We start from the raw sequence: 16,564 nt of genomic DNA on the forward strand, positions 1-16,564 counted from the left end.
TTTACACTTTCACTTTGGCTTCCTTTTTAAAGAGAGGAGTTTGTTGCTTGGTTGTGACAACAATAACACGTTTTAATAATTAGAAAAGAAGATGTTAAGTGGTAAATCATTTCAGCACAGATGTCGATTCAAATAATTGTTCCCATTCCCACTCTTACCTCAGCCGCACTAGGCGTGTGTCAATCACCTGACACCTGTCTCACTGAGGAGATAAACAGGCCATTCTAATGCATCAAACCTATGTTTTATATGTCGTCTCCAGTGGTGAGTCTCACTTACAATGTGTGGCAGAAAATCTCACTCACTCGTCCTGACCGCTGTTTTAGCGGCTGTTGAAATTCACACCAGCAACTCTTTAGTTCAAAAGCGAGCATCTCATGACTCAGAGGTAATGAATTCATTTCACTATGGAGCACATTCCTTCTTCATTGAGGTAAAGGTCACTAACCAACACCGTGAGCTAAATCCAAGTTTCCTCCAAGGGCTGTTGTAGAATTTCTACACTTTACAGAAATAGCTATAAATTATAAATAAGACCCTAAAATGCATGTTTTAATAAATTAAAGTGTACATGTCTTTGAGGGGCTGAGAAAAATACTGCCTTGGGGTTTGTTTATTTTTTTACAAGCAAAATTAGAGCCCCGACTTCTAACTGGGTTTGGATTTAAATGACCAAAAGGCACATTTTCATTCTTCAAATGAGCTCCAACACCTTCAGAAGACCTTGAATTATTGAGTAGCCAAGAGATCCCAGGCACTCTGCATGAATTAAAATTTTAAAACCCTTGTTTAATCCAATGGCATGTTCATTAAAAACCTAAAACTGGGCATTTAGAAACTGTAGAAAATGTAACCTTTCAACAACTTTCAATATTTAATGAGCCAAGATAAGCCTTTAATCCACGGGCTTTGTTCAATTAACTTGTTTGAAAAGAGGAGGGAAGAAAAAAAACAAAAATTAAATAAACTAAAACATGGCTGTCTTCAAAGAACAGGTATGGATTTACCAGAACTGTCTTTTTATTTTATTAACAATATTTATCCGTCCATTTCCATTTCATTGATACACTGAATGAAAACAAACCAGAATTTTACAAACAAGCGTGGCGCTACACTGGGGATGGGGACCCTCACAAATCTGGATAGCTCTGTTTTTTTATCAGGAAAAAAAAAGAGAAAAACAGTCAGCAGTTTGTTTATTCAGTCAGATTATAAAGCGAATCACACCTGAATGAAACATCTAGTTTTCATCGCTATCATGGATTTCCACTATAAGACATCTGCAGAGGCAGTTTAGCGACCACTTTAGTTTTGTAATAAAATATGTTGAGTTGAGAGAAGAATGGATTTCTTTCAGGCAGATCAATTGAATGTTTTTTTTGTTGTTTTTTTTCTGAATAGAGAAATGAACTTATTGATGTTCACCAGTACAGACTCAATGCAGAGTCATTACATGTGGTTGTTCTCAGCTTTCCTATTGTCAGAATGTAGAATCATAACATGTGTCCCATATAATCCCAATGAGCTATCTTTAAACATGTCTATTTTTTATATGTTGGATTGGTTTAATGGTTTATGATTAAAAAGAGTAACCTTACAATCTCACTTACTATTGTTGAGAGTCAGTGTGGACCCAAAAGCTGAACTTCTCTCTTGTGAGGTTAACCACACCCACTGTACTAAGGAGACCTTAATAAAGACAAATATTGAACTCATGTCCACATCTGGAAGACGTTGTGGCCACGGCGACTTGCCAAGTTTGATTTCAGGCCTTCAAATAAGATGCGTCTATATCTTAAGACTCCTGAGTCCGAACTGCGACAAACATGTTTCCTGAAAGTTTATTTTACACATATTTAATCGTCAGAACTGCAATTCTGTCATAGTGAAAGCGCCACCTGCTGGTAAGACACAGTTAACCATGTGAGCCATTGCACATTTGAGGTGCGCTGGCCTGTTCACTGTTTTACAATTCTCGTCATCACAAGTGATGGAGGCTTTTTCTCCTTTCTAAATGATCAGATTTTTAGATTAAATTGAAAGAGTTCTCTTTAACTGTTGTGTTTCTCTCTTCTCCTCAATTGCCATGTAATGCTGTATCATACTTGTAGTTTAAGCATCAACATTTTTCTTTTTTGTCCCTCTCTACATTTTAAGGGATGGCCCAGACACATCTAGTCCTCAGCTGGGAGTCTTCAGCGGCAACACAGCATTAGAGTCGGCCTACAGCACGAACCTCAAGGTCCTGATCCGCTTTCACTCGGACTTTTCAACCGGAGGCTTCTTCATCCTTAACTTCCATGGTACAGATACACACTCAAACACACCATGTACCTGTGGCAAAGATACTTTTGTTTGTTTGTTACAGAATGCACCACGTGCAAAGCATCACATCTTTAGTGAACTATAATCAACTACACATCTTTAGTGTTTGCATTCATATCAAGTCAATATGAGTCTGTGTAGATTTTATAACTATTTACTTTCTCAGCGGCAAGAAAAAAAGTTCTCGAGCATGGCCGCTTCTCTTCTTTCTTTCGTTTTTCTAATACTAGACCTCCACGACTCTTCATAACATTTAAGAATAAACAATATTTTGAAGAAGAGGTCCTGATGATGCGCATTCAGTGACTCATTTTCAATGCAGAGTTTTCAATTTCAGAATTGAAGTAGCCTGTGAGAACCTTTTTTTTTTTTTAAGTCCCTAGAACATTGAAGTATCACTTTGTGATTCAGAAGTGGTTGTAGTGCAAGTTGTTGTGTCTCCATTATCAAAGACCTGGCCATGTGTTTCTGTTGAGTATAGCCAAAGAACAACGTGGACACTATCACATTCATACGTGCAAAGATTAAAGTGCACTCATTCTTCGAAACTTTACTGCAGCTGCACAAAGAGCAGTGAGCACCTTTTTTTTATCCAGTCCCAAATTCTCTGGTTCATGCACATGTATCTACCAAAAGTAAGAAGTTTTGTCTGCAAGTACAAAATGTCCTTTTTCTTGGATGAATCACACTCTAACAAGCCCCCCGCTCTTATGATAAGAAAGAAAAGTATGTTAGTGTTGTTGACCTCGATACCTCATACCTCAGGTGCCTTGGTAACACTTGTATACCTCTCTCTAGCCTATCGTCTGAAGAAATGCCCTCCTCCCCCTGTTGTGGAGAATGCCGAGGTGATCCATGAAGATGAAGACTTCCAGATAGGTAATAGTCCGGAGAAAGAAAAGTATTATGGGGCATATTGGTTGAAACTAAGTGACTGACACAATTTACTTTACAATCTAATCTGGGGAAAGTTTGCTGCTCCCTTTACTTTAATTACAAAAAGTGCTGAAAATTAACACATTTTTCCTTGTGGATGCTTTTGAGAGGAAGATAAATGACTTGGAGGCAGACACATCTGGCTGTGAAGTGTTTTCCCTGAGGTATTCACGGGTGATGTTGAGGAGACTCTTGAAAAACAGATTTTTAATCTCAATGACTTTTTCTTTCCTTGTTAAATTAAAATAAACAATAACTGTCAGACAAAAAACCCTGCAAGGCATATTTACTGATTAATTAGAACTTTAATTAAGAAGCATAACGTGCACACACACCTTGGTTGATCTGCAGATTGAAACCATTATGTCCTGGCAGATCAGGTTTACAGGAGGTCATTATTTTGTGGTGAATGAATCCACTAATGGTCCACATGTATCTAAATATAGCACGCTAACGTGATACTGCCAGTGTTCATTTATTTGATTTGAGCAGTCAGTGTCCCATTGTGTGTGCATGTAAGTCTGTGACACACAAAGCAACACATGACAATTAAAAAATGAAACCTATCGATTACAAGAAGGCAGACTTAGAGGGCAGAACAAACACCTGGCTGTGGGGAGAGGTTACTGCCCCTTGTGATGTCATGAAGGGAAAATCTGAGACACAATTGAGACACATTTTCTGAAAAGTGGAGCAGAAGATGGACTTTTCTCTTAATTTGAGGATTTGTAGACAGACTAGGGACATATTTTAGAAAACCATGGTAAAGTGTGTTTTGCACAATATGTGACCTTCAAATGATAATATGCAGAGTTTTCCATTAGCGCTAGCTTTCAGACTGGTTCGCTGGACATGTGAACATCTCCAGCCAATGTATTTTTACAATTTTAACCTGCTGCCTCTTATTTTCATAGAATTTATTGTGCCTTCATTTTTTTTATGGGATAAGAAGCTTAAATCATCTCAAGCTAAGGTGAAGCCGCAACATGGTTTGATGACGGCTTAATGATTTTTCAACCTTGTCTTAGTTCAGTGGTTCAGAACCTGTTGAATCTACCACAAGCCTGTTTTTAGACAATTTGGTGTGGTTTGGTGTTTTATTTAACCTGATCTGACCTTGAAAAACCTCAATATATTAATGTAATTTGAAGTTTAGCTTTGCATGGACAGTCAGCTCCATCAGTGGAGAACGACAAGCTATATAATGCAGAGTAAAAAAGAAGCATACAAGTGCATGGAGGAAAACGATCTTCAGTCAGGGATTTTGATGAAGTCTTTGTGATTACTTAAGCTGAAACATATAGTGCTCGTGAAAGCACAAAGACTTATTTCATATTAGTGAGCCTGCATCATCTTGAATATGTTCCCTCAGCTTTTGAGAAACATCCATTCCAGGAGAAATAATCACATGTCGAGCTCTCCATTTCCACTCAGCCATATGTTATGTGATTTGCTCAAAGCGTCTTGCTCTTAGGTATGGTGACCTTTCAGATCAACGGGGGCTGTAATTTTGAAAAAAGCAGACATTTCATAAAACAGCGGCAAGATCAATTTGATCCTGCCAGTGGTATTCAGAGCCTCATGGCTTCTGGCAAAGTATGTAATCATTTCTCTTCAGAAAACTCACATTTTGAAATGTCAGTGTTTCACGAATTCTGAAAAGTTGGATGATTTTGCAAAGATTTGCTGATTTGTTTTGTTTTTTTGACCCCTTAATGACACACTTCCTGTGCATTAAATATACGCCCGTCTTGAAAAACTTCTTCAGGGCTCCTTTTGAGAGAGAAACTGTTATTTGACAAAAAGTTCCAACAAAAAGCACAACTTTTGATTATTTCCTTTTAGTGTTATCAGTATTCCAAAATGTTAATTTACAGAAATGACATTAATTATCAACACGATTATTGCAACTGCATACTCACCACAGCAGCACAGTGCATGCACCTGTTTAAAGAAATAGTGACAAAGTGAAGACTGGATCTAGTTTGTGATAACCACTTAGAAATCTCTCACATACTCAGAACAAGAGACAGCATGTAATGTACTTTTAATAACATTTACTCACCCAACACCGTGTTTTATTGAACAGTTATACAATCTGTGAACAACCTCAGAAGATGTTGACTGTTGTGTTTGTGGTATTGGAAAGTTTTAAACAGCACATTCTACATAGTGAGCTCGTGCTGTGTTTGCCTCCTGGGCAAAGTTTGAAGCATGCTAACATCTCTCTGACAGGTGCTAGACCTCCTCCCCTTTTAAGATCACAAGTCTGTCAAACCAGGCCTTAGAATGGAGCCAGAGGACAAACTAACATTTTTGAGCTTTCTACTTCACAAAGTTTTTTTTTTTCTTCAGTAAACCATACTTTATATTACAAACCATATTCTACTTGTTATTAAATATACACAGACATGAAGTCCAAAGTTTGAATTTTAACAAGATTTTTACTAGAATTATAATTTTACAAGATATGGGTTTTTTATAAAAAAAAAATGTTTAACTTATATCGGAGGGACAATGTATTTAAAAAGTAATCTGTGATAACTTGATGAAAGTTGTGAAATTTCCCTGTGCCAGGTGACATTGTGACGTATCGCTGTTTACCTGGATACACACTGGTGGGAAAGGCAGAGCTTATGTGTAAACTCAACTCCCATTTGCTGTTTGAAGCCCCGCCCCCAACATGTCAAGGTAAGGCCACATCTCCTGAACTATATACACAACAAACATCTTATAAGGGCTTTCAGACTTGGAGAATATGCCAGAGAAACTCTTGACATTTCCAGGAGGACATGTATGTGCAAACAGACGTTCTTTTTCACACGTTCTTTTTTTTGCCGTTTCTCCCGCTGGCACCCTTGTATTGTTTCCGCAGCAAGTCTGAATAAGCTGATGTGAAAACACAGCTGGATATCATCCAGAGAATTCACCTCGACTGAGTGGGAGTGACGGTTATATCCTGTGACTGGAACCTGTGCTTAGACTGTATGACCATGACCACTACGATCTCTTTGCAAAGGCTGTCTTACGTTTTCTTTTCTCCACTCTTCTGTTGATATTGTGATTCCATCAAACTACACAATGCATTGATATACAGGAAAATATTCTCAGTATACTATTGCATAGCGGACCCTTTTGTTCGTCCACTACTGTATTTTTATTTTTTTTTACTTTCTTACCTCAAAATACCCAACACCCCCCTCCCATCTTCTTATAATGAGTTGTGCTGGCAGATTTATATTGCAGGCCTTTGGGGATGATTGTTTAGGTTTAAACATCAACCCAAAGTGTATTCAAAGCTCTGCTAATGTTACATATACATTTTTTTCAATTGATTAATATTAAGCTTTCTCTGCTTTGACATACCAAACTGTGTGCTGAGGAAAATATACTTAATTAAGTATCTAATTGAAAGCAGAAACACATAAAGTTTTAATACTTGGAATAATTCAGGCATCATGGGGTTAATACTCAAGAAACAACTAGATTTTTTTTTTTTTTTTTTTTTTCAAGGTGAATCAAGTTTAGGTTTTTTCATAGCATCAGGGTTATGGAAAAAATAAATAAGAAAAAAACATTTGAAAATTAAACGCCATCAATACTGACACTTTCCAATCATAATGAAGAAAATGTAAGACAGAGGAACATCATTTGATGTATTCTGTGACGTATTTGTTTGTAAAAGGTTGTGTCTTTTGTGTCTTACATTTGGTTTCTGAGTTTAAACATCTGGACCTAGGGAAGAAATCACTGAATACAGGCACACTGGGAAGCACAGAGTAGCTCCTGGTATTTCTTAGACACCTCAGTAATAATTTAAATTTCTCTTTTGAGGAAGTTTTTTCTCCTGCTTCAGCTGAGTTTGAAAGAGTCTCTCAGCCTGATCACACTGGGTGAACGCTGTGTCCTTTCTATAACAAAGCAGAAGAAAAAGAAGGTGTCTCTCTAACACTTAGAGTCTTAAGAGTACCTTACTGTTCACCTTTGTTTACGTAAGAGTCCTGTTTCCTTTGAGTCTTTACACAGAGGGAGCCAGAGAGGATAATGCATGGGAACCTTTTAAAGACGGGTCTAAAAGGTGAATGGTTGGTACCTCAGCTTTGGGGTTTAAGTTCAGCACAACAGGAAATGAAGCAACAAAAAGTCCTGAATGAACATTTCTAGGTTTCTGTACTTTATTTTGAACTGACAGTGGTGCCAGTTTTGTCCATCCCATGTCATTGAGAACTAGCTGCAATAGTTAATACAGCCTGTGGTGTTTTAAATATAAGATACTGCTAAATTAAAGAGAAAACCAGAGTGAATAGCATCTCTTGAATTTTAAAATATAAAGTAAATATAAAGTAAAATATACATCAAAATTAAAAGAAAAACATGTCTCATATTTATGATTTACATATAGTGCGTAACATAGCTTGAAGTGTCACTGAAGGTTCATGTTATAACTGAACAGTTAGTGTGTTTAATCACTGCTCGTCAACACCAATAAAAGGACTGTGGACTGGCTTTGAGTACAGGGGATGGGACACTAACAAATATGTGAGCATTTTTAAAACACACTGGATAATGGCACCTAGCCTTTTTTTTAGTGATGCCTTCGATCCTCTCTACTCCCAGACTTAAAGATCCCGAGGGTTTTACAAAATGGCGGGAATAAGTTGTTGGACAGCTGTTGTCTTTCAGCTAGCTCCGGTGATGGAACATCTGGAGGATGCCGTCTAATGTGTATTAACATGTTTGACATGTTTCCAAAGACTCACTGCACTGTGAGCCTGAACTTTCCTCACACAAATGTTTGAAAGAAGCAGTCTTTTAGTGCCGCAGTTTCATCTCGCTAGCATTTACTGCTCTTCCTGTCTGTGTGTTGTTGTTGGTTTTTTTTTTTGCAAAGCTAAGAGCATTACTGCCACCTGGTTTCTTGTTTGGATAAAGAGAAAGAAAAAAAACAATACACATGATATAAACACTGCAAAAGGCAGAAATAAAAGCAGTGCCAGTGAGTCGCATTAGTACTCGTCCAAGGCGTCATGAATGCTTTTTGGGGTCGGGGCCGTTGCTCGTCTTTCATGAAACATTGGAAACTGCTTTTTGTCCACCTTTCATAATGTTGCAACAGCTGCACTCAAGGAGTCTGTTTATGTGAACTCGGGCTGTCTTACAAAGAGCTCATGTTTTTTTAGCACTTCGAAAGAGTAATTCAGTTCAGGAGAGTATTTGAGGTTCAGTGATACACGCTGCTAATGCAACATTATCCGGAACTTACAGTACCTTCTGCCCTTCCAGGACAATCCCTTCATCCTCTGGTGTATCAGTGGCATCTCTTTAGCCATTAAGTATAGGAACTGGAAATATAGTTTACATTTTCTGTGTTAGCTTATAATATTCTTTGGGTTTTTGGTCTGTGCAATTTTCACAGGTAGATAAAGTACAAAAATTTAAATTGTTCGATGAACAAAAATAAGAACTCTAAGGGTTCCCACTGTTTTCATTAATTTATTTATTTTTAATTACTCATCTAGCTCAATGTCCAGCCAATGAGGAGCGGGCTTCATCGTCGGGGGTGATCCTGAGCCCCGGCTTCCCGAGTAACTACCCAAACAGCCAAACATGCTCCTGGCTACTGCATATGGTTCCAGGTAAAGTGGGAGTGACAATTGTGTGACTGTTTAGATATCTGATTGTGTTTACGATTTTGGCGTGAGAAAGCAAAGTAATCACGTGTCTATTATCTTTGCATATTTGCTGTGTGCATGTTTTAAAATGTGTAACAGTGTCAGTGTACTCCACAGATCACATGAACAATGTTTATTAGAGAGAGAAAGGATGCTTACAAACCAATTCGTGCTTACATATAGTTTATGTCCATCTACTCTTTAAGCGTAAATATGCATAAAGGTGCAAGCAAACTCCTGCACACTATTGGACCTGATGAAGGTGTGGTACCAGAACTATTTAAATAATTGGTCTTTTGTGCGTGAGACACTGTGGGAGTTTGCTTGCAAGTTCTTAATGGACTGATTCCTCTCCTTCATTCCTCTCCCTCCCGTCTTTGAAAGCTACAGTATGTGTGAACTATTTTTGCATGCATAAAAGTACGTGCGTCTCTCTCTTTAATGCATGGGTGTGACTTTTAGACCTCATTTGTAAAAAAAAATCTTCTCTTGTTTCCCAGGTTACACCATCAATATCTACGTCGAGATGTTCCACAGTGAGAAACAATTTGATGAACTGGAAATCTTTGATGGTACACACAGCTTTTCCTCTCTCACTATGCTCCACCCAGAAAAAAAACACAGACACGTACACACACACACACACACACACACACACACCCGCACACACTAACATGCAGCTTTAATTTGTGTTTGTTTATGAAAAGTAGCTCAACAGTTAATAAGATGCACAACACTTAATTCTCATTTGTGGTTCTGGGAATTTTACCCCCGGGAGGTCCGAAGGGGTTGTTAAACCGTGAATTTGGAAGTGTACACATCTGTGTGTGTATTTGTGTGTGTGTGTGTGTGTGTGTGTATGTGTGTGTGTGGTACTGAACTTTATTTTCCTTGTAAATTAATCAATATTTGATGAAGGTAAACTTTACAATGTTTTACAGTGTGAGAATGTTTTGTCAGGCCCGTAAAATCTGTTCTTGAAGTCATGAGGTGTTTTACAGTGGCGACAGCTTTCTTTGTATGATAGCAAATGTCATAACAAGCCAGCAAAACACAAATGAAATTCATGACTGGTATTGGAATCCACCAGCAGGGATAAGCATATATCCTACTACTAATCTATGCATCCCACACAGCGCTGGCAGTTTGTATTCATCTTGCCTTGTCCTGAAGAGACTCCAGCTCTCTTTATGTTGCTGACAGAAATTGCATCATTGTAGAGGAGGCGGTTGTGGCTGGAGTGGGCGTTTTCTTTTCTGAATCATTGTAACATTGTTGACAGGGACAAAGTGACTGACAAGCTGTTGATTGTAACTTTAAAAAGAAAAGTTCTAAAGAAAGGATTCAACATTGTTTTTTTCTAATAAGAAAAAAAATGACCACTGTTTTGTTTACACTACATACTCACTGTAAGAAGGTGAAGGGTTGTGCTCTCTGAATATAAGTCATCTACCTCTTAAGGGCGCAATAACGTTTCTCTGGGAGATAGAATAAAATAATTTGAATAGTCACTGATCTTTGCATGTAAAAATAGTGTTCCCTTTATGTCTTAGATAGCCTTTCTTATCCCAACAACTCTTCAGAGACCTTTTATTCAAACTACATAGTGTGTGTGTGCATGTGTATACATGAGGCTCAATAATATAAGCACAGATCAGTTCTGAAGTGTCCTCTATTTGTTGTCGTAGGATCGTCGGGACAGAGCCCTTTACTTGTAGCTCTAAGTGGCAACCACTCATCTCAGCTGAACTTCACATCCAAAACCAACCAGCTCTATCTACGATGGTCCACTGATCACGCGACCAACAAGAGAGGATTCAAGATCCGATACTCAGGTACATCCAGTACCCTTCTTTTTCTATTCCTTTGTTTATGGCTCCATTTATTATATCAGGTTAAACAAGCACCAAGTGTCGTCGTTGTATTTAGAAGACATTAGTCTTATCAAAATTAAAGTTTTTATATATGTTTGTATTATCTACCTTTAAAGGTTACATTTTATGCAAAATTCACATGTACAGTATGTTTACCCTACTTAACACTGACATGTGTCCCTAATCTGTCTACAAACCCCCCAATGATGAGAAAAGTCCAACCTCTCCATCTTTTGCTTGCTCCACTATATAAAAAAAAATATGCTCAAACAGGCTGTTTGCAGATTTTCCCTTCATGACATCACACAGGGGAATAACCCCTCCCCCAGGTGGGTGACACTCCCACAGCTAGGTGTTTGTTCTGCTCTCTGAGTCTGCCTTCTCACCGTAAACAATAGAGTTTGGTGCAAGAAGGCCCAAGCCACACCCCCTTTCAGAGAGGGGCGGGTCAAATACAGGATCAGAGAGGATTTTGAACAAGAAACTTCACAGACATGTTTTTGGGGAGCTCTGAGACTTATTGAAACTTTTTGAAAAAGAGTGTAATATGTGACCTTTAAACACAGTTCTTAAAGTTTTACTCATCTTCAAAACTCTAATTTTGGCTGTAGTCATTCATGTGTGCAGTTATGAAAAACCTTACCATAAAACTTTATCGTTAAAATGAAGCGACACAATTCTGAAGGTACCTGAGCTGTGATCATTTAGAAAAAACCTCTTAAATGGAAATGTTCTTCTTTAATGCATCAGGCTAATTAAGAGACAAACAATTAGTAAATCCAATCTGTTAATTTGACACAGGTCTGCAGTTTCCTGCCAACACTGAGACAGTCAGACCATTAGCTTTGTTCATTTCGAGTAGGGAGAGTTTTTTTTCTTTTGCTGCCCCCTAATCTCAGGTTTTAACTTTTGAAGAATTGGTTGAAGATGACCACCAATCTCAGTTGGAGAAAATGCAATTTGCGATGACACTGATCCTGTTTGGGCTTGAAATGAGTGAGTCACAAGGTCAGTCTCCTGGCTCCCTCGAAAAAAAGCTTTTGATATATTTTAGTTTGTGGGTTATATCAGCACAGTGTTCTGAGGTAACACTATTGTCTTTTCCCCATGGGGCTGTAATACCCTGACAAAGGCAGAAATTCATAGTAGAGATTTTTCACTTACTGTACCCTCTCCATACACGTTTATGTGCTGCTGTGTCCCTGAAGTGATTATCAAAGGACATCATACATACTATATAAGACGTTTTGTATCTGTACTGAATCAAAACTAAAACTTAAACTATATACGAGGTTAGAGGCTAGGGAGATTATTAGGTCAATTAAGGTCCACATGCTGAATACAAATTTGTCTTTTTCTGCTGTTACTATTATTGAAGCATGTTTCGAAACATTTCTTTACAACACTCACTCTTTCTGCAGCTGTGAAATCACCTTGTAGCCCTGTGATTATTGTTATCATGTTCATAAATCCACCAACCTTTTTAAAAGCACCATAACCCTACATCCCTCATAGTTACTCACTCAAAGCTCCATGTCCTGTCCGTATGTTACTGTTCTTCTTTCTTGACAAAAGTGAAATCAATTGGAAGGATTATTAATGAACATTTCAAGTATTGCTGATGATATTGTTGATATTAGATCGAGAAGATTTCAGGGTGGGTTTTTTTTTCAAAACTAGTGGAAGCAGTGACGAGGTAGTGACTGAACTGCTTCAACAGGTCGTCGTAGCCAGACAACAGACCCATTCAGATTGCCGTTTCAAGCCGCGATATTTTACAACCCTTTTTTTTCAGTTCAGGAAAAACATAGGGGGTGGAGTATATTTCCTGAAATGTTGCTCAGCATATGTCGACACAAACATCAAACATTTTACGTTCAAACTCAGGATGAGCTGATGTGAGAACCCAGCAGGAAATACTCAAGAAAATTAACTGCAAGCGAGCAGGAGGATTTGTTGAAGTTTATATCCTACGACTGGACAAGAAAAGACTGTACGCATGCGACGAATGCAATCTCTGTGCGTGTAATGAAACAGCTTCATTATGATATCAATCTGCCAGTTTGTTCTTCTCCGCTCTTCGTCAACTACATGCAGCCTTTGTATGAGGCAACGATTGTCATTATAGGGTTCTGTTGCTTTGTCACATTGATCCTTGCCTGCAGAGTATTTTCACATGAGAAGAAAAGAGGCCGCTTCAGCTCTTATCTGATCCTGCTCTTCTAGAACAGTCATCTCATACCAACAGATCTTTCCAATACCTGGCAGGTCAATTAAAATCTCCAGTGCACTTCAGTATTAAACAGCAAGTAATTTCTGAGCTGAAATCTCCACAAATCGAAGGTCTTGTTTCTTTAGACAGACAGAGGCTGCGGCCCATCAAGACCCAAACATCTCACCACAAGACAAGTTTCTTCCCCTCAGCTGTCTGCCTCATGAACGATGTCCCTGCCCCCCCCCCCCCCACATAACACAGACTGTGTTACATTAACGCTTCATTTTATTACATGCACTCTTTTTTGTTATTATTGTTATTGTTTATATTTGATATTTTTTAAATTCTATTTTATATATTGTAATTGCTTCTTATGTTTTATTTAAGTTTGTTAACTCTGTTTTTGCATCAATACACAAAGACAAATTCCTTGTATTTATAAATGTACTTGGCTATAAAACCCGATTCTGATTCGGAAAAGTCTGATTTATTGCAAGACTCTGATGAAGGGCTGGATCATCTTCTTACTGATTGTTTCTGCAACCACAAAATGATCCTTCTAACGTGCAGGGTTATTGTCTGATTGTTTTAGTGATGCAGCTACAGAACAAAATGCTTTTAGAGTGAAACAAAAAAGAGACAACAGGGAGAGTACTTTTGAAAAACAGGGCTTTTATAGATGAAAGAGCAAATCACAGAGTGGCTGTGTTGTCCTGAGTGGGTTTGGAAGGTCATTGCAGCAATATGAAGCCAAAGAGGAGAAGAGCCAGACTCAGGTGGAGCAACGACCACATGACACAGAGGGAGAGTCACGTGGTCCACGTGGTCTGCTGCAGGTTTAGAGATTGTTCTCAATGCTTTTATACTCACGCCTGGAAAGTCAAAACACTGCATCACTTTGAAGAGGTTTTGGAATATACTGTATATAGTGAAGGCTTTAATTGAATCGCTGTTTGTTCAATAAACTCACTTTCTCTGTCTGACATTCCAGAGAACATGAAGGATCCAAAATGTGTCGCACGTGAGCTTCAGGGTTTTAGTGTTTTCATGTATCCCTTATTCTCACACAGACAAAAAAGATGCCAATTAACCCGATTAGTCTCTCCTTCTTATTAATGTCAGGGTAGAAAATTATTCAATTTTACTGATTATTGGTTTCCTATGATCTGAGAACATAGAGAATACCTTGTTATTTCATTTTTTTCTTTTGTCTGTCTTTGTCTCTCCCGCAGCTGCCTACTGTAGCATCAATGACCCTCCAGCCAACGGGGGCGTGGTCAACCGAACCAAACTCCGCCCAGGAAGCAGACTGCAGTACTACTGTAACCGTGGTCACCGCCTGATAGGTTCAAGCAATGCCACCTGCAGGCTCCACCAGAATGGGCTGTTTCAGTGGGACACACCACCGCCTTTTTGTCAATGTAAAATTATCAAGACGTTCTTCATCATCTGAGGCCCTGTTTAAGACTAGAATTAGCATGCAACCAGATGATGAAAGTGTTATTTGGATTGCCTTAAACAAGCTCACCACTAACCAACATTGGGTTTTTAAAGACTTTGTTTACCTCTTATGTAGATGCAGGGTTTAGGTAATATTCAAAATTTGACTCACCAAGCTACACCAACTCAATAAAGACGGCAATTTTATATAAATGGAACAGTTGAGAGGAATTCTAGCTCTCTTAACACAGATTTCTAAAGATAATCACGATTAAGGATCCTTTAAACAAAACATAAAAATGCAATAAAGTCTAGAGTCGACTCTACCGTTGAGCCACGGCCACGAGTTGATCATGTCTCAAACAGAAGGTTGGAGGTTCCTGCAGCCAGATGTACAATCTATCCATGGGCAAAAAACTTAATCCCAAACTGTCCCTGCTGCTGGCGTTTAAATGTGTATGAAATGGATATGTTTAAACTAACGGACACTTTACGCAGCAGACTCCACCTTTAGTCTGTGTATGTGTAGCTGTGACCTCCATTGTTAAAGCACTTTGAGTAGTCCAAAGACTAAAAGCACGATACACGCTGCATTTACCATCTACTCATACTGAGGGTTTTTGGTAAAACTGCAAATTTGAAAGAATGGTAAGGAATCATGTTGCTTTGTTGTCTGATATTTTCAGGCATGCTTTTGAATGAATAGAATACAGACCAGAGAAGAAATTGGAAGAAAGATGCACTGAAGCACATTTTGTTACCAACTCAAATACACAAAGGGAAAATACACCAGAAATATTTGAGAAATCATGGTACTTAAATTGCTAACCATGAAGACATATTGTAGAAATTCTGGAAAATAAGAAAAAGCCTTTTAGAGGTTTTAAAGGCTCTTGAACCAGTATTTCAATAAAGTAAAGAGCTGTCCATGAGTTTTCAGATCTCCCAGGTTAAGACCAGACATAAACAGGTTGAAACTTGTTTTAGGAGAGTGATTTGCACACATATCTTTCCGTTTCTCTTCCCTCAGCTGTCTCATGTGGGATACCTCAGTGTCCAGGCAACGGCTCCTTCCATGCGAATCAGTACACTGTTGGTAGCCAGGTGACCTACCATTGTAATGAAGGTTTCCACCTTGACCCCGGTGTCACAATGACAGCTGTGTGTTTGGAAGATGGCAGCTGGAGTAATGCAGCCTCGGCACCACGATGTCTGCGTAAGTATTTAAATAATGATTAAAGAGTTGAAGTTGGAGGTTACTCCATTGACAACAGAGGAATCTGTCTAGGATGGCAATGAATGTGATGGGAAACCCTTTCAAACAGTGATGATATGAATCTTGCCATTCTTAATAAACCACATTTTAAAGGACCGACATTAAAGATATCTGCTGAATGAAATTATTAAAGGACCTTACCATATCATCAGACATTTAGGAAGCAGGCTATGTTGAAGTGCTGGCTTCTCTGTCAATAACGCATCCACCAGTTTCTCAATTTCCATACAGAATTGTCTATTTTGTTTCAATGACCATCGGTTCGCCAAGAAAACAGCAAACCATCAAATGTTGCAGCAATGAAAGCAACTGGTTCAAATATAACTGATTCTACACAACGTAAAAAGCTTTGGCATTTTCTAATAGCTCCAAAGACAGAAATGTGGTAAAAGTAGGATTAATATTGGAGATCCTTTTGAAAAATGGAGCGAGGGTAAAACGTACAAAGGTTTCAATACCGATACAAAGCTGGCTAAACACTGAAGCTTCAGTGTCTGCAACATGGCAACCTTCAGTGCACATCAGCTTTAGGGAGGAGGGGCAGCAGGAGACAGCGCTCTACTATGTTTTGATTTTGAAACATATTTTGATGACTGTGTTTTTGTAAAAGTTTCATATACGGTTATCTTTATGTTTAAAATTATATTACATTAAATTATTATTATATTAAAAAAAAAATCTATTTCTATCAGTTTAGATTATAAATACACTATTTAGTTTTGACAAGTCTGTAAACCTTATTTGTATGCCAATAAATAACATAGTTGAACCCTATCACCTTATACAGTACGTTTCCTTTCTGTCACTTTGATTGGGGCTGGGAGAA

At 38.3% G+C, this 16,564-nt stretch overlaps 1 protein-coding gene across 3 annotated transcripts in view; it reads left to right on the forward strand.

The window, feature by feature from the left end:
- Positions 1–16,564, forward strand: part of LOC306821691 (CUB and sushi domain-containing protein 1) — a 418,062-nt gene that overhangs the window by 362,467 nt on the left and 39,031 nt on the right. For all 3 annotated transcript variants that reach the window (XM_079340244.1, XM_079340245.1, XM_079340246.1), the window contains 8 exons: positions 2,158–2,303; positions 3,124–3,204; positions 5,839–5,952; positions 8,781–8,897; positions 9,434–9,505; positions 10,622–10,768; positions 14,255–14,443; positions 15,493–15,678. In XM_079340244.1, the coding sequence (XP_079196370.1) occupies positions 2,158–2,303; positions 3,124–3,204; positions 5,839–5,952; positions 8,781–8,897; positions 9,434–9,505; positions 10,622–10,768; positions 14,255–14,443; positions 15,493–15,678 (1,052 nt within the window). The remainder of the gene's footprint in view (positions 1–2,157; positions 2,304–3,123; positions 3,205–5,838; positions 5,953–8,780; positions 8,898–9,433; positions 9,506–10,621; positions 10,769–14,254; positions 14,444–15,492; positions 15,679–16,564) is intronic.

This window comes from Symphodus melops (assembly GCF_947650265.1).
Source record: "Symphodus melops genome assembly, chromosome: 3".
NCBI lineage: Eukaryota > Metazoa > Chordata > Actinopteri > Labriformes > Labridae > Symphodus > Symphodus melops.